The 27,779-nt window shown below is 41.7% G+C and overlaps 1 protein-coding gene across 1 annotated transcript; it reads right to left on the minus strand.

Annotated features, from left to right (window-relative positions):
• Positions 1-303: 303 nt before the first annotated feature.
• On the minus strand, positions 304-27,039 carry si:ch211-235m3.5 (BICD family-like cargo adapter 1). Its single transcript, XM_052035602.1, has 10 exons — positions 26,303-27,039; positions 22,669-22,884; positions 14,409-14,525; positions 11,792-11,938; positions 8,994-9,173; positions 8,703-8,861; positions 7,336-7,458; positions 5,530-5,660; positions 3,740-3,860; positions 304-2,285 (listed from the first exon to the last, which is right to left on the minus strand). The coding sequence occupies exons 1-10, from the start codon at positions 26,519-26,521 to the stop codon at positions 2,103-2,105; spliced, it is 1,596 nt and encodes a 531-aa protein (XP_051891562.1). The 5' UTR covers positions 26,522-27,039; the 3' UTR covers positions 304-2,102.
• Positions 27,040-27,779: the final 740 nt, after the last annotated feature.

Consider the following 27,779-nt stretch of genomic DNA (forward strand, 5'->3'; position numbering starts at 1 on the left):
GAGTGTAAACATGTTCTTCAATTATAGACATTGGAAATAATAATAGACATTACACAGTCTTACAGACAGTGTAGATCCAATTGTAAATGCTTTTTACACTAATATCTATTTTTGGTGCGGTCAACTTTCTATTACAGAAATGATATATGACTGTCTCCACATTATGTACAGTGTATATGACTATAAATCTGTTACATATATTAGAAATAATTAATGTGTTTTTGTTTTATAATAAAATGAATTTCTTAAGTAATAAATAACATGTTATTTAATGAACATCATATAGCAGCATCCAAGCACTGGAGAAACTGTGGAATGTCTCTCACCTCATTATATATATTACAGTTACATAAAAGAAAAATGCAGATGTTGGAAATAAAAACATAAACATCAGAAATACAGAATAATTTGTTACATCTGTATAAATGAGTACATATTAAAGATTTGAGGATTTGCCTTCCTGTGTATACTTGAGGTTTTGACAAAGGCTCTTCAATCAAATCTAAACGTTCTTATCTCTTTACAGATGGTGATGGAACTGTGCCCAGTACCAGCTGTTCATATTTTACTACATATTACCAATTGGAATACATATCTCTAATATTTATTTTGTAAGCCTTTAATAACCTCCGATTATAGCAATACTGATCACCTCTTCAGATTCAACCAAGCTGATTGATAGCTTAGAAGATCCAATGTAAATTGTATTAAATAAAATCTTTTATTATCTATTGTTGCTTTTTAGTTGACAATGTACCTTGTTGGTCTGTTTTATCACTTCTGCAGCTCATCACTACAGAACCTCCTGCATGGCTGGTGTCTTTTTTTGTTTAGCCTTTTTATATATATGTTCAACTTTGTTTTTAAAAAGAAATCCCCTTTTTATTTTAATAGTAATCAATAGTCTACATCCCCAGCTTCATTTTTTTACTTGATCAATAATCTCTGCCAAGAAATTACGTATTCCATAAAACAGTTTTAGAGAGAGACTAATTCCATGATGTAATAAATCTCCTGAGTAACTATCAGCTAATGCTCATAAATTGGATTGATAAGTATGCAAAAATTGATTTTAGCCAGAGTATCAATCATTTCCAGGTGAAATTGTGATTGTTGCAAAATTAAACTGGGCATTTCTGATTGGAAATAAAAACAGAAGATGCTAGAAATACTCTGATGAAAAGTCATTTACTCAAAACATGAGTCCCATTTCTCTGTATGTTGCCTGACTATTTCCATCATCCACTGTTTTTATTTCATATTTCCAGCATCAGTGTTTTTGCTTTTCATTGACACCTGGTCAGGATCCAAGTTTGTGCGCCCAAATTTTATGTTGTGTCAAAAGTGCATCACAACTTCTGCACCCCGCCTTTCACACTCCATCAAATGAATTGGACCTCCCACATTTGGAGAATGACTATTAAATGACAACCATAGAAAAAGAATGAGCACAACCTACCAAGACCACCACTGAGACAGAGATTAAATGGTCTCCATTTTGACACTTATGTATTGCACACACAGCATCTGCCAGCTTATTTTTCAATGCTCAAGACATCTACAAACTCACTATTGTCTGCTCCATCAGTGATTACCTTAAGCAGCCCAGTATAGCCTGCCACAGTAGTTACCTCACTGATCACTCCCACCTCACAGTGGAATGGGACCAATCATGGCACATGATTTCACCAGGGCAGATTTTTGCATGGGGGGATATGGGTGGGGGCACATGCTGAGGTCCACAGTGTGCCCCCTTCCCCATGTATTCCTTCACTTTTTATGCAGCTAGTCCATGGCTGATATTGGGGAGAGGAGTTCCTTAAGGTCTGATAAACCTCCCTACTGATCACTACGGCAGTTTAGAGATGTCCATGACACTCCCATCAGGAAACATGCAGCTCAAGACTTCCTGCTTCTTTTGAGGTAAGAGATATGAAAGGACACTTCCAAAGATCTTTTCATATAATTTAACAATGTTTTAAGGGAGGGACCCAAGTGGCACCAACGTTACACGCAACAATTTTTTTTGTGCACCAACAGTAGATGAAATCCAATATTTGGGCACGAATGTCTTAAGAAAGAATAGACACCCAAGGCAGTTTTCACCTCTTAAACAATGAGAGGAAGCCTTTTCCTTCAGGAATCTGACTCCTGGTCCTTCGGAGAAAGGAAGAATGATGTTTAGAATCCGAGTTCTCGCTGTGATTTTCTGTAGAAGTGAGCCAGGTTTGTTCAGCTTGCTGCTGGTTTCTCAGTTGTTGGTTTATTACAAACTGCATGTCGTCCTGCAGCATAACAACACAAGCAACAATATTGTCAATCAGGTAATCTAACCAAGTGTCCACAGGCCTATAAGACCTTTGAATTCATTTCTCATCAATCCATCCATTAATCTATGAATCCATCTACTCTCCAGCACAACACATTGCACTAAAACGGGAATAAATAATCCTATAGGACTTTTTAAAATTGCTGGTAGAATGTCCCTCACTCATCAATATCAAAACAGGTCATTTAACTCCTTTCTGTTTGTGGGCCTTGCTATGTTTAAAATTGGCTGCTGTGTGTCCCTACAAAACAACAGTGGTGATGCAGGTGGTGATGCTATGTCACAGCTCCAGTGATCCAGGTTTGATCCTGACTTTCAGTGTTGTGTCTGTGTCGTTTGTACATTCTCTCTGTAACGGTGTGAGTTTCCCCCGAGTGCTGTGGTTTCTTCCCACATCCCAAATATCTGCTGGTTGTTAGCTAAACTGGCCGCTTGTGTTGGTGGGTGGTAGGAGAATCACGAAGAGAATTAAGGGGTACGTGTGAGATAAGTGGGGAGTGGAGTTGATGGGAATACTCTGAGAGCTGGCATAGACTTGATGGGTTGAATGGCATCCTTCTATGTCATTATGAAATATGAAAAATTACACTTCAGGAAAGCAGATGCATTGAAATGCACTGGGATATTCGGGGGCATAAAAGGTGCCATACAAATGTAACTTTGTCTTTTATTCCAATCTATTTCCTCAGGTATTAGTCCACATTTACACCGTCCACCAATCATCCGTCTACAACAGCTTTCCATTCTGTTTACTTAATGCCCTTTCCTCCCATACAAGTTGCATTGCATTCCTGAGTTTTGCCTTTCCCTTGTAATATCCCTGGTTGATCTCCTCTCTCAATATCCCACATTCCTGGTTAGTGATCTTTCCATTCTCAACTCCTAACGCCACCTCCTTCCTTCTCCAACTTAATCCACTGAAATGTAACCTCAATATTTTCTTAATCCAGTTAAATGTCACCTCACATCATCATCAAAAATGTTTCAGTGCTTGTTCATTCATGTAACTCTCTACTTGTTTGGTATAACTGTGTCTCAACACACTGGACACAAGGGCATGGCATTGTAAAGCACTGGAATAAACAGCCCCCTTGGCCCAACAGTGTGAGTTGAGAATTTCTCTGTGAGACATCCAGTTTGTTCACCTCCCATAATACTTGTGAATTTTCCTAAGAACATTCCTCTCTTTTCCCAAGCAATTTCCATTTAAAGTAATGTATGAACTCTTTTGCCAATAGTTTGTGGTGGAGAATTCTCCATCTGAAATGAAGTTTTCTAACCTTTACAATTAACTCCTGAGTGGCACCTTTTTATTGCCTTATCAGTTAGTCAAAACAAATTAGAAGTCACGTCCTTTCATGATCCTGAAGATCTCAATCAAGTCATCCTTTGCAATGGCTTCAGACATACCTGCCAAGCTTCTAGCTCCTGCGACAGGTCCACTTTCTGCTGAATAGTGTCCAGAAGCTGGGAGTTCAACGATTTCATGTCTCTTTGACACTTGGCCAGCTCCATTTCTACTGCATTTTTCCTGCAAAAACAATCCATTATTAATATATCTGACATTACAGGTTCTAGAAGCATTTGCTGTTCATCCCAGTGTTCAGCTAAACAAGCCATCCTTCCTTTAGTCTCAGCTGGTGCCTCATCCAATTCTACCGGTCATCTTAATAGACACAAGACTTAAAATCAGCACAGTGGCACAACTAAAGCCGAATAACAGATATTTCTAAGGCTGAGGTTGTGTCAGCAGAATGCTGCCGCTGGTATTGCTGCTGCCTCACAGCTCCAGCGACTTGGGTTCAATCCTAAACTCCTATGCTGTCTGTGTGGAGTTTGCCCAATTTCCTTGTGACTATGTGGGTTTCCCCCTGGTGCTCTGGTTTCCTCCCACATCCCAAGGTTAATTAGCAACTGTAAGTTGCCCTGACTGTGTGGGAAAGTAGGAAAGATGATTGATGGGGATGTGCGGAGAATAAACAAAATGGGATTTGTGTAAACATATGGCTGATGGTCAGTGCACACCTGGTGCAGTGAAGGACCTGTTTCCATGGAGGAACAAACAATCTGCTGGAGGAACTCAGCGGGTTGGGCAGCAACTTGAGTCCTGATGCAGAGTTTTGACGCGAAACGTCGACAATTCCTTTCCTCCCACCGATGCTGCTTGACCCGTTGAGTTCCTCCAGCTGTTCGTTTGTTGCTCCAGATTCCAGCACCTGCAGTCTCTTGTGTCTCCAACCTGTTTCCATGCTACAACTCTGGCTCCATGGCTGTGCAGAGCAATAACATACAACATAGAACATGGAACACTACAGCACAGTACAGGCCCTTTGGCCCACAATGTTGTGCCGACATTTTGTCCTGCTCTAAGATCTATTTAACCCTTCCCTCCCACATAGCTCCCTATTTTTCTATCATTCGTGTGTCTATCTAAGAGTCTCTTAAATGTCCCACTGAGCTAATATCGTCTGACAACAGCTAAGTATACATGGAGTCTTTAACATAGAAAATAACAACACAAGGTGCTTCATGGGAGAATTGGCAAACAAAATTTAAGAATTGTAAGTTAGTTGATTGGTCAAAAATGTAGGATCTCAGGAGTATCTAAAATGAGGAAGGAGAAATTTAGAGGCAGGGAGGGAATTCCAGAGTTGTGGCAGCCACTGGTAGAAACGATTAAAGAATTTGGGATGTGCAAGATGCTGGAATTGGAGAAACTCAGGGAGGAGGGAATTATAGAGGCAGGGAGGGTGTGACCAAAGAGGAATTTGAAAATAAAGTCAGCATTTCAAAGTAAAGACATTGCTTAATTGGGCCACCACGCGAGTGAATGAACACCAAGGTGAAAGGCGGGTGGGACTGAATGAGTTAGGACACACACAGCAGTTTTAAGTGACCTCAAGTTATGAAGTGTGGATGATGGGAGCCTGGCCTGGGGTGGGTTAGAAGGATTTAAGTTCACAGGTAACAAAGGTGTGGATGAGACAGCAGGAGCTGAGGCAGGGGTGGAGTCAGGCAGCATTAGGGGGATTGAATTCAATGGTCTTAATTGTAATGGATATGTGCTGGAAGCTTTACTTGGGATCAGATACCAAAAATGATAATTTGCGTTTCTGTTACATCAAGGAAAAGGAATCGTGTAGCAGCTGGATACTCTGACTAGAAGAGGTAACTGAAACAACACAAGCTCTGTTACTCACTTTGTAATCGCAGTGTCCCGTTCACGAATGGCCTGCTGGAGATGTTGATTATCAGACGAGTTCTCCAGGCTGCATCTCAGACTATCATTTTCCTTCCTGAGATTCATCAGGTCAGTGCTTTGTAACTGCACCTAGAAATCCAATCATATCATAATGTTGAATGAAAACATAACCTGAACTCTTCATGTGTCAAACACTGCCCTACCAGATCCATGCAAAGCATATCATCTGGATCATGACCCAAACTGTACGTTATCTCAGACACATCCTTCAACCCCAACACATAGTTTCCACACAGAAATGGAGACTACAATTACATCTTAAATGATAAAAATCACTTCATTGGAGGATCATTTCAGGTGAGGACCTTTCTTCTTATTTCAAGATTGATTAGATGTTCACTGTAAATGAAATGGCTTTCTGCAGCTCAAACAGCGGTCTGGCAGGTAGCAAATTAAAACCCAACCCAAGCTCTGGCACTTATAATTTTTGCCACACCTGATCATTGCCATAAATATAATAATCTCAAACATGCTATTGTTTTGTCTGAGGTTGAAACATCAAATCACAGGATCTCAGAATGATCACAGCAGAGAAGGAAACCTTTCAACCTCTCAAGTCTGTACTGAGGTTGTCTGAGAAGAAACCAGCCAGTTCCACCCCCTGTCGCCTCACCTTACCCCTGCAAATTATTTCCTCATCCAGCTCCCTTTTGAACTCTACAATTGAATCTGCCTCCACTACTGCCTCTGGCAATACTCTGCAGACTCTAACCATACAGTATGTGAAAAAACATTTCTTTCTGTCACCTTTGGTTCTTTCCACAATCATCTTCATTCTCTGTCCTCTCGTCTTTGGTCCCTCTGCTAATGGGAATAATTTCTCGTTGTCTACTCTGTTATATGCTTCAGAGTTTTAAATGCCTCCATCAGATCACCTCACAACCTTCTCTTCCAAGGCAAACAACCCAGCTTCCCCAGTCTATCCGCATAACTAAAGTCCTGCCTCTTTAGAATCATTTTGGTAAACCTCTGTCCAAAGCCTTTACATCTTCCTTAAAATATGCACCAAAACTGGACACAAATTCCAGTTTTGGCCAAACTTTTGTTTTACAAAGACTCATCATGACTTTGCTGCTCTTTGCCCCTATTTATAAAGCCCTGCCCCTGTCTGCTTCTTAATCATCTCCTCAACCTGACCTGTTATTTTCCATGAACTATGTACATCTACCCACAGATCTCTTGGTATCCGTACTCATTTTAGAACTGGCTCTGGTTTATATTGGCATTTCTCATTGTTTAAATCACCCAAATATTGATCAAGGACATGTACAGAAACACTATACAAATCATCCTGACCTGGATAAAAGCATTGATCCCAGCTGGCAATGCACAGCCCAACTGCACCCATCCCAAAAATATAAATTCCAATATACCTTCAATCTGAACCTAGCACATAGATGGGCCCTGCTGGACTCTGGTTGGGAAGCCAGGGTCTACTCTTAAACCAGTGTCTACTCTTAAACCAGTGTTTGATAGCCATATACAAATTTCACTCTTAGCTTGGTGTGAGAAACACAAGTTGGTGCATGAAGGAGCAATTCCTTCCCAGTGTCGTACAGTGGATTTGACCTTCTTAGTAAAATAATGTGTAAGAATAGAAACTCTGGCTGATCTACCCTCGCGATTCCCATTGCCTAGTGGATGATCTCACTGTCCAGGCAAATCTCTATACAGGTGCTTCACCCACCCATCAGGCTATGTGGAAACTTGCTTGCAGACCACTTCATTCTCTGCACAGTATTACCTGTCTCTGAAGCTCCTCAATCAGCTGCTGCTTTTCTTCGTTCATTGCTTTCTCCTGCTGGTATTGTTGCTGTTGCCACTTCAGCTTCTCCTGCAATCCTTTCTGATCATCTTCTGGGAGAACCTTAACAAAATGGTAGAAAATGATTAAACAATAGCCAGGAAGGGCACTTATCGAACAGCAGCCAGACAAATGTAACACGGGCAGCCACATCTGGGAGTCATTGCACAAGTGTCATGAATCAAGACATTAACTTTACTCAGTGGGGCTACGGGAATGGAACTATTCGATCCAAGAATTCACTAAGGTAATGTGTTTTTACAGCTGCAGTCCTATTGGTCGATAAGTCTTTGTTACTCAGCTGATTCACCACATATTCTCTGGCTCCCAGCCCTACATCCCAGCGTCCTTGCCGACTGCATGTTAACTTCAATGTTGCTTTTATCTCGAAGTGCTGCTGTTGATCTCAACCCACACCTTTGGACCATTATTAATAGCAGATGATGGGTGTGTTTGTACTCTGCCGTTTTGTAATCTGTTGACTCAAATCCTTTGTTTTACCTTTCCCATTTTATTCACAAGCCCAAACAGAGCAGTCACACAGGAATAGATGGAATAACGTTCCCATTAGGAGGTTCAACTGCTGTAGTTTGGTCGATGCCCTGGAAGGGCCTCTTGGGGTGAGGTGAGCAGATGTGAGCTTTGTGCAGTATTTCATTCAGAAGTACGTATAATGTAATGGTGTTCTGGGGGTGGGAAAGTTACCCAGTGGTTCATCTGATTCTGAACAAGAGCACAAATCTTCCAATTCACTTCTGCTTTACTTGAATATCAAGGAAAACAATAATTTGCTCTCTGTCACTGACAGGCATGAGCTGAATCCTCATTCTCTTTGCAGACAGAACAGGGATTGTTAAACAGTCAAGGGACATAACTGGAGTTACCACCACTGTATGGGCCAACTTACTCTGCAGAACAGCTGTCAGGCATGGAGGAAAGGCCTCACTGCAGTCATCCAATATCAGGCCACACATGCAGAATGACAAGTGGAATTAAAGCTTCTGACTCTCAACAACATGCTTCAGGACCCAACAATAGAAAAACACTCTACTTCAGTGGAGAGATTTTTTGAGTTTCATCTCCAAGTAAGATTACTGCCGAATTAGTGTTCCAGCCTGCGAGCCCATCCTCACTGGGACACGGATTGGAATTCCTTTCCAACCAGCAAACAGAGAAGATTTTCATTCCCAGAACTCACATCCCAGAAGCAAAGGGCCAGCGCCTCACTTAATGTGACCCTTAACTATTGGTCAGTTCTAGTTGCCCAGATGAAATCAACTGATTGATAGGTGTAAGGATTTCCTTACCGGTGTAGCTGGGCCATGCACTAGATTGTGCACCAAATCTTTCAGGTGTGAGAGGGCTGCCTGGAGACTAAGTGTCTGACATCCAGTCGAACTGTCAGAGCAGTTCACACCCATCAAGGTCAGTAACTCCTGATGCATTTTCTCAATTTCAGTCTTTATCTGGATTGAGGTAAAGTAAAGCACATGTAAAATAAAATAACATGTTCAGCAAATCCCCCACATATCTGCTCTAATGCAAAGGTTAAGGCAGTGTAAACTGTTAATGTGAAAGGGTTCGGTGAGCATGCATACCTGATCTTTCTCGGCCTCCCAGGTCCTGGTCTCCAGGCTCTGCTCGATTTCTGAGAGCAGGGAAGCATTCCAGTTTGTGGATTCCTGCATCACGGGCTGCTCAGTCAGCTCCTGGAGTCGGCTCTGCAGCTGTCGGTTCATTGCCTGCACCTCATTGAAATCCTCCTGTGACAGGGTTAGCTACCGAGGGGAGGGAAAGCAAACATATCAGCAACATTCAGAGAGAGGTCATCTCCTCACCAATGATTATTTACCGTTGATACAACCACACAGAGCACCAGGACGTCAACTGGACAGGTTGGAGCACCTGGCCTGTGATCACTCCTTCTTCACACTATCTCTTCAACCAAACTGTTCCATCTAACCTCCTCCAAAAGCCACAGTGCATTTTAGAGGATGTCCTATGAAAGGTGCCTGAATTAAGCAACCATTCCTCATGTTCAAAGCCAGCAAGGGTCAGCTATTCAGTCTCAGGCAACATTATATGAGGGTCAAAGCTTTCCTTTATCAATGCTCACATTCCAGCAGGATTTACTGAGTCGCTCTGGGATTGCTGTTCTTCCTTTTAATCCCAGAGGAGTTTATCAAAACTGCTGTAAACACATAGCAGCAGGCAGTATTGTTTAATACTTGAACCTGGGACTTTAAGTGCCACAGTAGGTGCCAACTTGGAACCATCAAATGAGCTTGATTAGGCACAAGTTTGATCACGGTATCTGCATTTAGAGTCCTAAAGTTCCCTAAACATATTCTCTGGTTCCCCAAAGGAAACAAAGCATTTCACCACTGCATCACAAGATCTGCACTGAGGGTGGAGCATTTAGACATCACAGCGTTTGTCCCTACAACATGTCTAGTCATTAACTAGAGATTTATTCAGCTTGTTTTGATTGGGTTAATCAACACACACAGTATTACCAGCTACTGCAGAAGGAAAAATAAAACCACTGAGGGTCGGAAAGCTGAATAAACAAGAATCACGCGGCCACACAGCAAGTAACCATCAACATGCTGAATAAATAGCAATTGAGAAGTCTGTTCTCACCTTTGGGTTATACATGAAGAATTGTTCATGCTCGCAGAAATACAATGAAGAGCTGCCTAGAACGTGAATGAAGGCTCTCAGCATGACAGCCATCACAAATGTGGAAACTTCTGCAAGTCCCATTTCCTCTCCAGAGATTTAGTTGGCTCAAACAAATCAGCAACATCAGTGTGAGTGTGTGTGTGTGTGCACGTTTGCATGTGTTTGCATGTAGATACGTGTGCATTTATAGTTATTTTATGTTGATTGTGTATTTTTTTCCTTACAACAGAGGTCATTTGGCCCAACGAGTCTATGCCAGCCCTCAGAGCAATCCTATCAATTCCATTCCCCTACTTGTTTCCCTGCAACCTATTCTCTCATCTATGCTCATCATCACCTCCCTGATTCTCCCAACAGCCACCTACACTAGGGTTTACTTACAATAGTCAGATAACCTATTAACCAGCAGATCTCTGGGATGTGGGAGGAAACCTGAGCACCCAGGAGGAACCCATGAGAAACTCTGAACAGACAGCATCTAAGGTCATAATTGAACCTGGTTCACTGAAGCTGTGAGACAGCTGCACGATCTCCAGAAGGCTACCCATGTAAATGTAGGCATGTGTTTATATATATGTGTGGCCCTGTACTACTTCTGGGTTTACTTGCCTCTTTGTGGGAGGTTCGTGCTTTCTGTTGTAGGCAAAAGATTGGGTGTATAGTACAAATAGCTATAGTGGACCTTAACTTGTTCACAAGAAAACTATTACACTCATATCTATGCATCACATAATTTCTTAAAATATATTTGAAATTTTTACTGTCCGTGCACTAATAGCAGTTTGACATTTGCCTTTTACCTATCTGAGTTTGTGCTAAATCTGCACAGAACAATGCAAGAATGATGGTGCTGTGGTTAAATCATGGATCAGCAACCTAAATGGTCTTTCCAAATGAAGCAGCAAATCACTTGCACTTCTAGTGTACTGCAGTCAGTGTTCACAATGTGGTCTCTACATTAGAGAAACCAAACACAGATTGGGTGAATGCTTTGTGGAACACATGGGTTCAGTCCACGGGAGCGACCTTGACTGCCCCCATCCCATTCCCATGCTTCCTGCCTGTCTGGACTTCTGCACCGTTACAACTAGGCCCAACACACGCTTGACGAACAGCACCTCATCTTCTGTCAGGGCATGTTATGGTCTTCCAGACTCAGTACTGAATCCTCTAACTTTAGGTAACTTGCTCTTTGTTTCTGCCTGTTCACAGAAATGGCCATTTCTACCAATTATCCAGATGTGATTTTGGCTCAGTCTTTCTCTCTTCATTGGTACAGCCAATAGAAAAGCTGACCCACAGCCTTGCCATTAGTAACACATAACACGGACAAAGAAGCATAATCTGCCACGAACTACCGCATTAACCAATCCAGTGTCACATATCAGAGATATAGTAATTTACCCACTTCCTCCCCACCTTCTGCAGCAGGAAGCTAAATTGTTTTCTCTCTTTCCTGTATCTGATGAATGGTCTCACACCTGAAACATTAATTCTGTTTCTCTGCCTGTGACTTGCTGAGTATTCCCAGAATTTTCTGTTTATCTTTCAGATTTCCGACGTCTGTAGTTTTTTTATTCTCATTTGTTATTTTCTCTGAACCTATCCTTTAGATCTAAGTAATGACTTTATAAGACTATCTTATAGTTCTATACTTTGACTCCTGTTAAGTCTCAGTCCCGACTCCAGCAGTCCATCCTGTGAATCTTACCTGCAATGACTGCTCCTGATTCTTCTGCTGCAGCTGTGAGCATTGCTCTTGTATTGAGTCATGGCTGTTCTTCAGTGACAGATTCTCCATTTCCATTGCAACCATCCGCTGCTCCAGGTTATGTTTTTGTTCTGACAATAGAGTGATCTGTCAGGAGGCAACAAATAACTTTATAATCACTCGATTAAAACCTTCTTAAGAATTGGTTCAATTAATCCAGGGAAGGCCAACAACTTGAGTCTCTCTTTATTGCAACATTGTAAATATACTTTTAAAATTTCGTATGATCTGTGACATCACCAAATTCTGGAACGCTTTCTAAAAGATGTTGATAAAAACACTGGCAAAGAAATTGTTAACTGCTGGGTTTGATCCTACCCTAGGCAGCTGTCACTTGCTCACCTACAGGTTCATACATGACTCTTATGTTCCAAACATACTTCAGACCCAAGCTCTGCACGTACCACAGACCACGTGTAGAATGACCACCTGACCTTTTTTTAGACAGGGCAGTCCCGACCTACAAAAAACCAGCCCCAGTCTCACACTTCATGACTTCAGAACAGTTTATGTCTCACAGTCTACTGCAGCCTGTCAGACACTTCCAGGGGCTCATCAGATTAGCTGGCAGCAGGGGTGGGATACCAGAGACAGTAACAATGGGAGCCGGAACCAGCACACTGCAGAAGAAATCCTGGTTTCTTCTTCCCTTTTCTAACTGAGAGCATAATCACAGCCTTCCTATTATTCAGGTAAGAGCAACTAAGATTACAGAAGAGTGAATGAAGCTGGAATCATATTCTGTAGACCCACTGAATGCACAGGACAACTTAGAACTGCACAGTTAATCAGATGTTCAAATTTAAGAAAATTATACAGGTATAATTAAAATGTTCTTTCTTGTAGTTTTGCCAGTAAGTGCCAGCTTTCTGTTTCTGCAAAAGCACACTTCAGCAGAAATCAGCTTTCCTTGTACTTTGTCAGAACTGTAGAGGGATTTAAAACATCGATTGAAAGTTAATCACAACTTGAATCACACTGTTAAACATTATGAGAACAATGCTTTTGAATAACCAATGGAAAATGTATTTCCTTAAATAACCCCCAAATGATACAATTTAAAATTTTTATTGTGTTCAAATCCCTCTGTGGCTTACTTTGTAATCTCCTCTCATCCTATACTGATCAAATCTCTGCGCAACCTCAGTTTTCCTCACTCCACCATTGTTTACCATGTGTGTCTTATCAAGAGGTTTGGTTACACTCACTGCCAAGCTTACACAGTAAGGATTGTTTTTTGGGAAGGGTGAGGAACCAGGAGCTAAAGCCTCTCTCTCCAGTTGTTCCAGGTGTTGATAATACAGCCTCTCACTGAGATGACAACAGGTTAAGAGAAAGCGAGAGTGATCAGAAAGAAGCAAGTACCCATTAATATCCATGTGGCCACTTACAGCCTGCGAATGGTATCACAAAATGTTGTCCAACAGTTTATCCTCCATCCCCAATCTCTCATATTATAGTTTTCATTAGTGTGCACAACTAATGTGTCAAAAACACAGTGGCTCTCTTATTTGGGAATCAAAAGTATGGTACCCATACTTTTGATTCCAAATAAAATACAAAATACTGGAAACACAGATGAGATTGTTACCTCAAAACATTAACTCTGTTTCTGTCCCACACGTGCATCCTGACCTGCTGAATATTGCTGACATTTGCTGTATTATTTCACTTTATATAGTACCTGTATTATTTTGCTTTTGGAGATCAGTACATTTCCTGCAGCAGAAAATGAGGTTTTGGCTCCTGTTGTACCTTTGCATTTGTATTACATGAAGCACTGTCTGACTGATCTACTGCTGGTCGAACGCCAAGCAGAGACAGCTGGTCACCCTACCCACCTGACCCAGACAGCCTAGACCCAGGCTTACACTAAGTGAATGTGGGAAAGTATTTGTTCCATCACCTTGCAAGCTCCAACAAACAGTCCTCTCCATCGGAGGAGCTGGGAGTGAAGAGACAGGCAGGTTGGTGATGGCAGTATACCTATTACCCATCCCTTGTGAGCCCGAGCTCACTTCTCTCTCTGTGCATGCCTGTTTACCCTGATTGTGAGCTGACAAGTCTGACACTACAGCTCCTCCACCAACAAGCAATTGGACAGGATAGTTTGTTGAGGCTTGAGTGACTATGGAACAAATATGCTCCTGCATTCACTCAGTGTAGGCTCAGGTCCCTGTCAGTCCTGCAGTGTACCTGGTGCTGCCTCAGCTACAGGGGCCCAAACACCCAGCAGCAGCCCTGGGTATCTGACTACGGTAACCCGAGCACCTTGCCAGCTTTAAGTATCGTTGCCAGTAAAATTTGCAATGGGACATTTGCTAAACTAAATCAGTACTCAGTAGAAATGCTCAGCTGCAGCTTGATCTCTCACGATGAGGCCTTGTTTATCCTGGAACATTAAACCATCACATGGGTGGGACCAAACAAAGTCACAGGCTAGACGACCCCCATTTTTTAAAAATTGCATGTGTCCCGTTTTCAAAAGGCAGTCTCATCAGTTTCACAGCCACCTCAACCCTTAGGCTCCATACCTCAGCCCAGCTTCTGTACTCACCTCAGCCTGGAGACTCTGTGCTCTTGTTGCATTGTCATGCAGTAGAAGTTCCTTTCCCATAAACATGCCTCTCAGTGCGTGGATCTCATGGGCAAGAGTCTGCTCCACTTTAGTTGCCTGAAGAAGGAGGTAACTTATTTACTGAAGAGCACATGTTTATCAGATATATTCCTTTGCACACAATTCTCCAAAGCAACACAACTTCATGCACATGCAAAACTAGTATAAAATGGTTCAAATATAATATAAATGGAAATAAAAAAACTGCAGATGCTGGAAATCTGGAATAAAAACAGAAAATGCTGAAAATATTTAGCAAGTCAGGCAGCATCTAGGAAGGGAGAAATAGTTAAGGTTTCAGGTCAATGACTCTTCATCAGAACTGGAAAAAGAAAAAATAAGTCAGAATTAAGTTTCAGAGAGGGCAGGTAGGAATGGATAAGTCAAGTGGAACATCTCTCACAGGGTGATGCCAGGGTTGCCATGGGAATAAACTGTAAATGAGGTCATCTGGTTGATAGTTTAATGGGGGCAGTTTGGGAGAGGGAATATGATCCTGTGTTTGTACTAAACTATGAAATGAGGGCATGGAGTGCTATAAATGCTGTTTATCCATGGGCGTCAGCTCCTAACACATTCCCACAATGGAATAAATTCCCTGCAGCAGCAGTAAGTGATTGAAAAAGATAAACGTTTTAACAATTTGTTAATCAAAAACATAACGCTTAGAAATAGTTAAAAACACTAAAGTAAAGCAAAATAATTAGTAACTCCCCTGCCTTGCCTCCTAATCCACAGGTCTAGAATTTCCACTGATCCCATGAGGGTTCCGACCTAGTTTAAATTTGGAGAGGCAATTCTCCAGTTTTACGTTGGGGAATCATATCAAGACTGGCTTCTGCCACTGGACACTACACAGAGCCCAGAGCTGGTACATGGTGGCACCTCTGTCACTCATTAAGTCTTGGACTCATTGCACAGCTTCAACAGCTAGAAATTGGTGTTCAATCCCACAGTAAGGTTCACCCCAGCACATTAGAGTTACCTTATAGCTAGTGTACAAAGAAACTGCCTTATGTCGTAACAAGGCCTGTGTTCTGAAGTTGCTAAAGCAATGCAGTGATTGTATGCAAAGTGTTCACTTGATGTGTGTGGATGCTTTTTTAGGCACTGTTTGTGCTGATTCAATTACTCCCAACCCTGTTGTCTGATGTTATCTCAGCATCTGCTGTAGACAGAAAAATTTGGCCCACCTTTATTATCCCTTCAGGCCAGTACCTCCATTTGACAACTCACCACAATTATTTCTGCCATGTTTATGTTATTGTTATCTCCTTGTAAGTATTCTCATACAGAGAACAACAGTACCCAGTCTAACTGGCTTTCTATTAATTCAAGCACATTCTGTGTTATCACCAGGACAACATGTCCTTTACTTGCTACACTTGTGTGGGAGGTGCCCATGAAAGGCAGGGTAAGTGATTTAGGAAGGAAGGAAGGAAGAACCAGTCTGTTTTATAAACATGAACATCACCTACTGGAAAGCTGGAGAGGGAGTATTTAAAGCTGGAAATTTAAAGCTTGCAACTTCAATACAGAAACAGGAATAACATCAATTTCTTACAATTTTATTCTTCCCCGCTTGTCCAGTGCTGTTGGGATTAGTTCCCTCAGACACCAGTTGGTACTTCAGGCATTCTTTACACCTGAACCTCTGAATATTCAAAGACTTTGTCTGTAGCTGATACACTTTATTCTGCATTCTGTTATTGTTTTACCTTGTGCTACCTCAATGCACTGTAATGAAGTGAACTGTATGAACGGTACGCAAGTTTTTCGCTGTACGTTGGTATATGTGACAATAATAAACCAATTCCAGTTCCGATACCCACTTCTGAACCAACAGGAACTCATACAGTTCCAGGAGTCCCAGCACAGTGACAATAGCAGTCCCAGCCTCTCACCCAGCAGCCCCAGAGCACAGGCATGACGTGGAGTAAGCTCATATAAAGTTCTTCACCTTCAGAAACAGATAAAATAGAATAAACTTTTCTTCTTTCAAGGTTACAATGGAATATCTTATCACGGATCATTCCTGAATTGCAGTGTGTTTGTTCTTCAGGCAGACTATCTGCAAACGATGTTCTCTCCTATCCTGTTGTGCAAAGTTCCTCCATCTCATGACTTTGCTGTCATAGAGGCAAGGCCCAGTCCTGCTACAACTGCAGCCGGTGTTCCCATGCAGAATATCCACTGCTTATACTTACATGGTACATTCCTATACCATGGGTGTTTTCCTCTACACCACAGCACCCCAGGTGCCTGCTCCTGTGCCATAAAGAAGCAGGTGCCTGACCCTACAACACTTTTCCACAGATCTCGGTGCCTAGGCCACTTATTTTCAGCTACATTTCCTTGCAGTGAATTTTCTGCTTTGTTCTTTACTGCAAATGGAACACATTGTGATTTCAGTGTCGGCACAAATAAATTAGTGATAGGAGCACGGGTGGGCTAGATTGCCCTTTGAAGCTGCTCTGCTATTCATAGAGAATCCCCTCAACCAAATCATTGATATAGTTCCCTCCTGTACCCCCTAGGATACAGCCTGCAATGCTGAGATAGATTCATGTCCAATACCCAATTCTAAGCCCACGTCAATGTATCACCCTCAACTCCATCTGCTCTAACCTTGTTGACCAACCTCATCGCCATATCCACTGGTTCTCCTTTTCTAGTCTCTAAGTCACATCTTCAAAGAACTCCAGCAGATTAGTCAAACTAGATTTCCCTTTCATAAACCTAAATTGACTCTGCTCAATCTGATTATTCATTCCTGGGGATTCTGTTATTACACCCTTCATTATAGATTCCAGTATTTTCCCAACTACTGACATTAGGCTAAGTGGTCAATAATTCCTTGTTTTCTCATTTCCTACTTTCTTAAGTACTGGGATCACATTTGTTAACCTCCAGTCACAGGCCAGACTGAAATTAGATGTAGTTTGTAATATTAAAATGTGGCATGGCTCTACACATACCCCTTTTCCAAAACTATAAAGTGGTCCTTCTATACCAGTGAAGCAGTTTTCTGTTGCTTAACCTTTGCTTTCTGCAGGGGAGATAACAAGTACCTTTGACTGTTACACAGGCAATTTTGTGCTGTGTGACTGTGTTCATTAGGCTTTGGATTGAGACTGACAGTCATTTGACATCAGATCCAACTTTTGGCACTAATTTGATGTAGTGTTACAGAGGGAACATTAATGCCCTGTATTTCAGGAATACACACAGTTTATCTAAGTGTCTCATCTTGGCTCAATTAGTAAAATTTTTATCCAAGAATGACACCCCAGTTTAGCATCCAGCATGGTGCTTTGATGCAGTTTTGAGAGAATGGAGCATTGTGAGATGTGAAATATTTTGTACAAGACTTTAAGTCAAGATCACATCAATTTGTGTGTGTGAAAAAATATCCCATACCACTGAAGAGATCCCAGTACTTGGACATCTTTGGCCAATGTGCCTTAAACATTATTGTCAATAACAAATTCCACCTGGAACTCATCTCATTTCTTATTCTGGGGCACTAATGGCTGTGCTCACCTACAGAACAAAAACTGTTAGTAGTAAATGACATGAAGTACTTTGAGGCACTCCTCGCAAAATGTGCTAAGGCACTTTATCAGTATGTCTTATTTCCAAAAGGGATTTGTGTGTGGAAAATGAAATTGCTAGATTTACTGAAAGATGATTCTAACTCATGAAACAAAAATCCAAAGAAACTCAGTGAACAAAGAGAAACAGGTCTAGACCTTTTATTAAAGAGATGAAGGTGATACTCAAGAGGCATCAACAACACTGAGCCCTGTCAACTGAACTAGAGAGAATACCACTGCCTGATTCAACTATTTTTACCCGAAGCAATCAACTGTGAAAGCTTTGTAACCTCAGAGTCGATTCTCAGAAATACAAAGCAGTGGGGAGTGGCCTGACGCTACAGCATTTGTTCAGTCAACTTAATTAATAGGGTTTGGCAGCACTTTCAGCCTCGCTGTTGCACTCTCTTCTATCACATGAGGCTCTGCAACACAGGGGTGACTCGTACCCATTCCTGAGGTTAAGATGTGAGAAGTGGAGAACCAACACACAACCAGAGAGACAGAGAGGTGCGCTAAGATGAAATGGAAAATGGATCAGTCACAGACAGACCTGCTGTAGACCTTCTGCTACCTTTTCTCCAAAACCAGGTGAATAATTAACCACAAGCAAGTGTTTCTTCCTTTCTGTAAGCAGAATTCAAACTGTCATACATCTGAAGCTGCCCTGTTCCTGTCAATGCTTACTCAAGGTTTCCAACCTCATTTCCATGTGTGGAACCTAGTAATCTCAGTTGAGGGACAGTGGTTGTCAGGGACTTTGTTACATCTTTTGAATTTTTGAATTTGTTTATGGAGCAAGGACTTAAAGTCAAAGGCCAAGATATACACAACAGAAAAAGTAATCCTGGACAACTTTAACTATTGTGCTTTCTTTTTAAGAGAGTCTACCCCAATGTGACGTTTAGTTAAGCACACACATTGGGTAGAGTGCAGCAGGTAAAACACACACTTGGTACAGCTAGGAGCATGTACTGAATGGAACAAGACAGGTAAAAAAAAGCCCACACAATACGGTACAGCAATAAATCACCTCTGTGTACAAGTGCAGACTAGGTATAGTTGTACAGCAGGTTAAACACAGAACTGGGCACAGTGTGCAAATTAAGGCACATGATGGGTACAGTAAAGCAGGACACAATGCACTCAATGTGAAGCTAAAATGGTGTATGGCACATGCTGACATAGCCTAACACTCATCAGGCACAGCATGTACTGGGCACAGTACAGAAGGCATAACACACACTAGTTTCAGCAGACAGAGTAAGTGAAGCACATACTTGGTAGAGAATAAGTAAAACCCATACTGGGTACAGCAAAGCTTGCTACAGCACAACAAGTAATGCACATGGTAAAGTGCAACCTAGTCTACTGTTAAATCTGCAGGTCTTTCTCAACGGGGGAATCCCACAAGGCTTACACAGCTATTACCTGAATTGAGAGGAACTGATGGTGGAAAGCCGTGGTTTTCTGTTTAGCTCAAGTCCTTACTTATTCTTCATGCAAAAAGGAGTTCATCAAGGGATTACACATGCAGCATCTGAGTGCAATGGTATCACTTGACTACCATACTGTACAGAGCAGAGATACAGCCCAAAACTGAACAGGACCCAACCTGGCAGCAGAGCAAGGCTAAATAACAACCGGAGGAAAGAGCCTATACCTTCAGCTAATGTTGATTTCTGCAGGTATTTTACTTTGTTTTGGTCAGTCCATTAGTAATTTTTGAATGTTTTTTGAAAGCCAACCTGCTCTGTATTTTCTGTATTTTGATGTAGTTTTATGGCCACACTAAAAATTGAAGGGTTTCCCCAGTTCCAGGTTCTTAAACACAGTTTACCCATGATTGTAAAATGAGGTGAAATTTTTAATTTTTAAGGAAAATATACCAGATTGAGTTTGGCATTTCCTGGGATCCCAACTTCTTATGCTTACGTCTGTCCATTTAAACCCATTTTAAATCTGGGTGTGTAATAATATATTTGGGACAGCCCTTGGTTTGACTTGACATCAACAAAATGGCCTTAGCTTTGGTTTCTTTTGTGGTCCAGCATCTGGTCTGCGCACAAGAAGTATACTCAAAGCCATGGTGTAAGAACAATGAGTAAGTTAGTCAGGGATCTGACATCATATAAGTGTTAAGTTTTTAAAAGGAATCGCAGAGCTCTGTTGTTAAAGAATATTGAACTCCCATTAGAAAATACTTCCACAACTCTGACACTATGTGATGGGGGACCTTTGTTTAGATCTCCCTAGCCTACATCACCTTTGTTCTCGTCAAATGTTTATGAGCTCTTCTACTTTGAATCATTTAGCTATCAGTGCCTTTTCCTATTGCACTTGCCACTTGCTCAAAAGTTACCAGCAAGAGCATCAACCAGTAAGGTTTAAATTCAGGCAAAAATGAAAAGTACTGGATAAAGCCTCTTTTCCAGGGCACGAATGCTCAATACAAGAGGGCATGGCTATAAAGTAAGGGGTGGGAAGTTCAAGGGAGATATCAGAGGAAGGTTTTTCACCCAGAGAGTGGCTGGGGCATGGAATGTGCTGCCTCGGGTGGTGGTGGAGGCAGGTACATTGGACAAATTCAAGAGATTACTAGATAAGTATATGGAGGAATTTAAAATAGAGGGATGTGTGGGAGGAAGGGGTTAGATAGTCTAAGGTGAGGTTTAAAGGTCGACACAACATTGTGGGCCAAAGGGCCTGTATTTTGCTGTACTGTTCTATGTTCTAAGTTCTATGAATACCAGTGAATAAATGGTTCATTTCCCCCTAAGTTAGAACTGTTTAAGTAAAATATTCCAGTGTGAAGCAGCTAATGGGAAAATTGAGCAGTCTGCTGCCACTGGTTTCGCCAGGGGGTTTCTGACCTTTTCAGCTCAGAAGCAAGACTTCCTGAACACACAAAAAGCATGCAGTAGCCCCACCTGCACTATTTATAAATTGCATGGTAAGAAGTCAGATTGTTGCCTGGAGGCAGCTTACATTACAGCAGTGGGTGGGGGAATGCAACCTTTGCAGCTTTATATGCCATGACGTTTGCAGAATTAATCAAGTCTCAAAAGGAATCATGACGTTATTGAAGAGTTTTCCTGGTCAATAACATGCTATGCAACCCACACACTGTACACTTTACGTCTATAAAAGAAACATGAGTGGAGCCACAACAAATTGTCGTGAGAGTCTGGTTGGCCAGTCAGAGCCGCCAGGATGATGCCAGCATGAGAGCAAAATGATTCACTTCAAAGTGTCCATTCCCTAATGGGAGTTAATGATTGAATCTGCACTGGAATGTACTTAATTAAAGCTCATTTTCTTATGTTCCTGTTATTCCAGCATGCATGATTTCACCCATTTGAACTGTTAGGGACCAAGCGGAACATTAAAGGAACAGAGACTATTTACTGTTTTCTAAATGTGCAATCTACAAGTCTAGGCCTTTCACTTATTAGTTAAACTCCTGTCTGCCCACAGAATGTTCTGAAACCAATACAGAACAATTAACCACAGTTTTTCCTCAGAAGAAAACCACCACCTGGGGAGGTTAATTGGAACTCAGCGATGACAAAGACAATGAAAAAGATTTTTTTCCATCGTGTATATACAACATTTTACACAAGTGGGAGGGGTTGAATTGAAGGGGTGTAGGTTGCTGAAATAGGCAACAGAAAATAAATAGCAGTGGCAAGTTCAGAAGTCAACATGTATTTACATAATCAAAAAGCAAAAAACTGCAGGTTCTGAAAATCTGAAATTAAAAACAGAAAATGCTGTGAATACCCAACAGGTCAGGCAGCATCTGCAGAGAGAGAAACAAAGTTAATGTTTCAGGTCGATGAACTTTCAACAGAACTACTGTCATTCCAAAAACACTGCCTGGCTTGCTGAGTACTTGAAGCATTTTATTAAGTCGTTAATATTGAAAAATGTACCACGGTGCTTCACAAAATAGATGGATGTCCTGTTAAAAGAAACATTATGTGATAAACAGCACATTCCAAGGAGCTGTTTTTAAGGAGAGATTTAAGAATATACAAACACAAGAAACAGAAGTAAGGAGTATGTGATATGGCCCTTTGAGCCTGCTCCACTGTTCAATAAGACCATGTCTGATGCTGTATCCCTAGTCCCATTTCTGATGGATTAGCATTTTCTTCATTTCCCTTACAGAATCTATTGACTTCAGTCTGAATATATTCAATGACTGAGTGTCCTCCAGGGGCAGAGAATTCTGAAGACCTACAACCCTCTGAGTTAAAGTCATCATCCTGAATCTATGTTCCTGGTTCTAGATGCTCCTTTCAAAACAGCCTCTCAGCATCTATCCTGTCAATTCCCATCAATGGATGGTTAAAGATTGTGCCCCTGGATAACAAAGACCCAAGGAGCTGTGGAGAGGGCATGGGATCTCTACCTCACTCACACTGAAAACCATAATCCTTGGTTTAGGATGGAATTGGAAAAGGATTGGCAAGGATCTAGCATAATCATTCTCATTGAATTTGACCCAGTAGTTGATAGCATTGATAAATTTGTTGGTCTAAGCTATAATAGTTAATTAGAAGATATAAACAGTTCTGTTTAATTCATCCAGGCCTTACTTTTCTCAGTTGCTCCACCAGTTTCTGGTTTTGTTCACTTAGATCACATTCCATGTCTACTTTGACTTTCTCGACCTCGCGCAGGTATTGTTGCTGTTTCTGGAGCTCTAGCTGCAACCGTTGCAGGTCTCCTTCCAGTTCTGCTACTCGAGCCTCCCACTCACTCTCCCTCACTTCGTACTTCAGACGCGATGCATATTTTTCCTGTTCAAGCTCCTAAAGGGAATACAGACACAAGAAGTTCAAACAAATTATGTTACATCACTGTCATCACATGTATAATTGGTGCTTAAGCAATCATATCTGATTTGCTTCTGGAAAATACTTTCACCAGAAGAGGAGATGAACAAATTCTTAACACCAATTATTAATTACAAAGTAATTATGAACAAGGAGTACAATTTGGCTCATTATATTCCATTCATCCAGAAAGACCACACCATTCTCCCATTTCAGCAATGAGTTACCCATCTACTTCTCTCTGGATGTCTGTCATAGATCTTAATTACTCTTTGTGTGAAGAACTTCCCGATATCATTCTTTAAAATATATTTTACTGATATGACTCTTTGACTCACTCTCAGATTTTAATTCTGGATTTATGTTTTCCTTTGACTTAAGTAGTTTTCAGTAAATTCATCTCTCAGATCCCTTCTTTTCTTAACAAGTTAATGAGGTTTTGTCTCATATGGCAGACATTTACCATCAGGGATCAGACTTGTGGTTCTTTTCTTCATAGCGTCCAGTGCCTGAACATCTCCTCTGTTTCATGGTGAACCGTAATCACAATTCTCAGCCCAACTTCCTTGACTTTGGCTCAGAATACAAGTTCTTCATACACAAAATCTCCTTTAATGTTCCTCTGTATTTGCTCAAACAAAAAGATATCCTACCTATGATTATCAGTAATGTATGCCAAGCTCCAGCTAAGAACTAATCAATATCTGATGAAATTTCTTTGGCTCTGTTCTTTTCATAATTCAAAACTTTCATTGGCTTACATTCACTAAGTACAAAATTGTTAGCATTGATATTACTTCAATTTCTCTTATTAGGAGCAAATCTGTGTTTAATAAGAGAGGAAAAACAGGAGCCCCATTGAATTAAAATACAATGTTTGCACCATGCACTTTAGTCTGTAACTTTCCTAGAGGCTATCTGCTTTGTGCTCTATCATTAATTTCTAGTGATTATTAAAACAAAATGAAAAATAACGGGGATCTAACAAACAATGATGTACATTTAACTGGCAAGACTACTTAGATCTTGGGAGAGGAACAAATTACCTCCATAGGAACAGGTATAAGTTATTCTGGTGTCTGAGTTTGTTCCGTCAATAAGAGACTGCAATCAGCAATCTTCTTGCAAGTGGACAACTTTACCAAGTGCACCTACATCAAGGAAGTGATATTAGTGGTGGGTTTTGGTCTAAGTGAAAATGATGCTCATGTTTTCATTGCTGACAGTACGTGTATCTGACAGAAAATCCTGTTCAGAATATCTGCTATACCAGTAGGGTCAACTTTAATACAGATGTAGGTTGTTTTACTTCCTCTTTCTCTAAACCAGGGAAGGGAATAGGAAGCAGTCAGAGTGCTAGGTACACATTGTGTTAGCCATGGTTCATATTCCAGTACTGGTTGTCACTTGTGAATAGCTAAGAATATTGGAAATGTTGATGTTAATCCTTCAGGGCCAATGCCTGAAAAACTGAATATAGTTTTCTATTTTTCAAACCAGTTTTAACATTTTTAGAAATTCCCCCAATCCACTTGATAGCTTTATTCTTTGACATCTCTGACCCATATCATATGATAAGATAAAATATCTTTATTAGTCACATGTACATTGATATGCACAGTGAAAAGCATCTTTTGCATAGAGTGTTTTGGAGGCAGCCCGCAAGTGTCGCCACGCTTACTATTTGTGATCAGTTTTCTCTTTCACATCAAGGTTTTCTCTACCTTCAAAAGATTTTAAATTATTGCAACAAAGATTAAATGCTGTTCCCATACATTTCCTCTCTCAAATTCCTATACACAGAGCATATATATATATATATATATATATATATATATATAAAGCTGATCAATAACTGATATTCCACTGAGCTCTAACTTCCAGCTATATCTATTCTAACCTGATACTTTTCTATACGTCATTGTAAACGTCCTGCTCTTATTTCATCCCTGCATCTTACCTGTGACACAATCAAGATTCACTGCCCTTACATGTCAAACTTGTTTTTTGCTGGGAGATCAAGATCACAGAGCTCCTCAGTCTCATTGCGATTCCTTTTTTATTACAAGATTTCCAGCCAAGTTGTTTGAAATTTTACCTCATCTTCCAATTTACTCTTTCCAAAGTTAGTAATCCTTCCATGGACTTCAGCATTTTGGTGGATTTTTCATTTAAAAAAGGTTAAAAATAAACCAAATAAAGCACTGGTGCAAGTCTTGTCAACACATCAACAGTCCAATGGACAGGACTCTGTTCAGTGAATCCAAATGTAGTAAATTACTTTATTGTTGTTTCAAATTTCAGTGGACAAAGTTCATAATCTACCTAATTCCTGTCTGAAGTGAAATTCCAGGTGACTGAATTGATGGTTCTCTTGTCTCTGGCTGGGAAGATGGTGGATTTGTCTCACTCCAGAACCTTTGAGTAAAATCTGTAGGCTAACACTTCAGTTATAGCAGTGAGTGAGTGCTGCTCCCAGATGTTAAATGCCTTCCCTGCCACTGAAAGAACCCAAGGCATTTCCTTGAAGAGCAGGGGATTTTCTCCTGGTGCCCCAGCCAATATTTTAACTTTACTATAGCAGATGATAAGGTGATGATCACATTTCTATGTGTATGACCTTGCTGTGGACAAACTGACTGTCCTGTTCCCCAGCTACGACGTTTGCTCTTTGCGGGTTGTGAAATGCTCTTTTTTTCTCTCACAGAAACCAAAGGCTCCTTGAAATTAAAAGTTCCCTTTCCTGTTCTGTGGGGTTAGGGTGAGGTGACATTTTGCATTAATTCTCCATTCGTCCTACGCAGAGTTGACAGGTTATCAGGAGTAATCACAGCTGAACCAAATTCTCTCATTGTACAATATCCACAAACCTACATTTACATAAGAAGCCACTGAATAGGGATCTATGTAGATCAAATTCCATCAGCTCCTATTTGATCAATTAAATTTATGTGGACCCAACATCTACAATGAATATTTAATGGTTTAGGAGACAATGTTGCTCATCGGGTCTATTCATATACACCAGCAGTTCGTTCATCACTATCCTAGTATATTCCAGGTATAGTCCAGGTTGCATCGAGTCAGAACAATTAACCTGCTCATTCTAAATCTCCTTCAGGGATCAGTCAACCAGCAAGTCACCGCGCTGGGGTCAACTGGAGTCTTTGAAATCATCAAGGTTCCCGAAAAGATTTAATCGCATAGTTTACAGCACAATCTGACCACAGGCTCAGTGTTCCAGACTGGCGGGACGAACATGTGATACCACATAAACTCTAATGCACGTTCGCCTCGAAAGGAAGTGATGACCAGCGATAACAAAAAGGCTGCCTTTTGAGGCTAGGTTCAGTGATATATAAAACACACACACACTCGGCAGACAGCCTCTCACCTCCAGCTTCTGGCTGTATTCCTCCTCCAACCTGTCCTTTTCCCTCTTCAGGTCCTGGTTCTCAGTGAGCAGGGCTTTCCCCAGCTCGGCAGCCACATGGACTTCTTTCTCCCTCTGCGTGAGGAGAGAGAGCAGGTCGGCGGGGTCCCCGAAAGCGGACACTTCCCCTACACCGTCTCGAGCGAATGGGAAGCGATCCTCCTCCAGGGGCGATTTCATCTCCTGAAGCTCTCCGGCAGACGGGCGGCCGCGGCTCCTGAGTCCGGCAAAGTGGATCCGACTGAAGTTTAGCGTGAGGTTTGCGGAGAGACGGGGGCTGTTGGTCCGGATTGTCCCAGGTTCTGGGATGTGTTGGGCTTTGATTTTTTTTTAAATATAGCTTAACGCCGATGGAAATGAGCGTCGCTGAAGCAGCGTCTTTCCCCAGAGGAGACAGATGGTGGAATGTGGGAGGGAGGAGAAAGCAGGTCAGTCCAGGAGATGAGTCCAATGTGCGCACTCCGCACCTTTCAGTGGGAGTTCCGCGTTCCTGGGGCTCACTCAAAGAGATCGGTCGCTTCGGGGACTCGGAGACACACACAAGCCGCCGGGCACCTGCAAGGACACAGACACAGTTGGGATGAACCTGACGCCCAGAGAGCGTCCAAGATAAAGTGACGGAGAGTGCTAGGGCAGTGAGTGAGCGGCACCCCGCCTTCCATTAGTCATCACACCCCCGGCTCCGCGGGGGCACAACAGGAGCAGTTGGGACCCCAAGCCTCCGTGTGGCCGCTGTACCGCTCACAGCCTGCTGCCGGGGTCCGAGTCCTTTGACCAAGTGTCTGGATATTAAACCTTCATCGCTTGCACGGTCAGCTTTTGTATGTCAGCGCTCCTGATCTTGGGACGTTTAACCAAGAATACAAGTTGTTGTTGTTGTTGCCTCTTGGCGTCCGTTCGCTGAAGCTACCCCCATCCTGTCCCAGAACAAGGCACAAACCCACTCTACACTGCCTTGTTACTCTTACCGGGTTCCGGCTATCCCTCATATTGCAAATTCCAACCCTTGTCACAGAGTCATTCAGACAGCATGGAAACAGACCCTTCGGCCCAACTGGTCCACACCGACTGTGTTGCCCAGCAAGCTAGTCCCATCTGCCCATGTTTGGCCCATAGCCCTCTGAACCCCTCCTATCCATGTACTTATCTAGATGGCTTTTAAATGTTGCTAATGTGCTCGCCTCAACCACTATTTCTGGCAGCTCATTCCAAATACGCACCACCCTTTGTGTGAAGAAGCTGCCCCAATGTCCCTTTTAAATCTCTCGCCTCTGATCTTAAACCTATGCCCTCTTGTTTTTAGCACCCCCTCCCCAGGAAAAAGACGATGTGCCTCCACCCTGCCTATGCCCCTCATGATCTTATATATCTCTGTCAGGTCACCCCTCAATCTTCTACGTTACAGGGAATAAAGTCCTATTCTATGCAACCTCTTCTT

Source organism: Pristis pectinata, chromosome 21 (genome assembly GCF_009764475.1).
Source record: "Pristis pectinata isolate sPriPec2 chromosome 21, sPriPec2.1.pri, whole genome shotgun sequence".
Lineage (NCBI taxonomy): Eukaryota > Metazoa > Chordata > Chondrichthyes > Rhinopristiformes > Pristidae > Pristis > Pristis pectinata.

Bases quoted from the DNA above. Each gene is read 5' to 3' on its own strand.
- si:ch211-235m3.5 (XM_052035602.1), bottom strand. From the start codon at position 26,521: ATGAAATCGCCCCTGGAGGAGGATCGCTTCCCATTCGCTCGAGACGGT. The intron at 14,526-22,668 runs GTAAGGCCTGGA...CTCCTTCTTCAG, and splicing joins TGGTGGAGCAACTGAGAAAA to GCAACTAAAGTGGAGCAGAC. The intron at 11,939-14,408 runs GTGAGTACAGAA...GCCTCCTGACAG, and splicing joins CACAGAGTCTCCAGGCTGAG to ATCACTCTATTGTCAGAACA.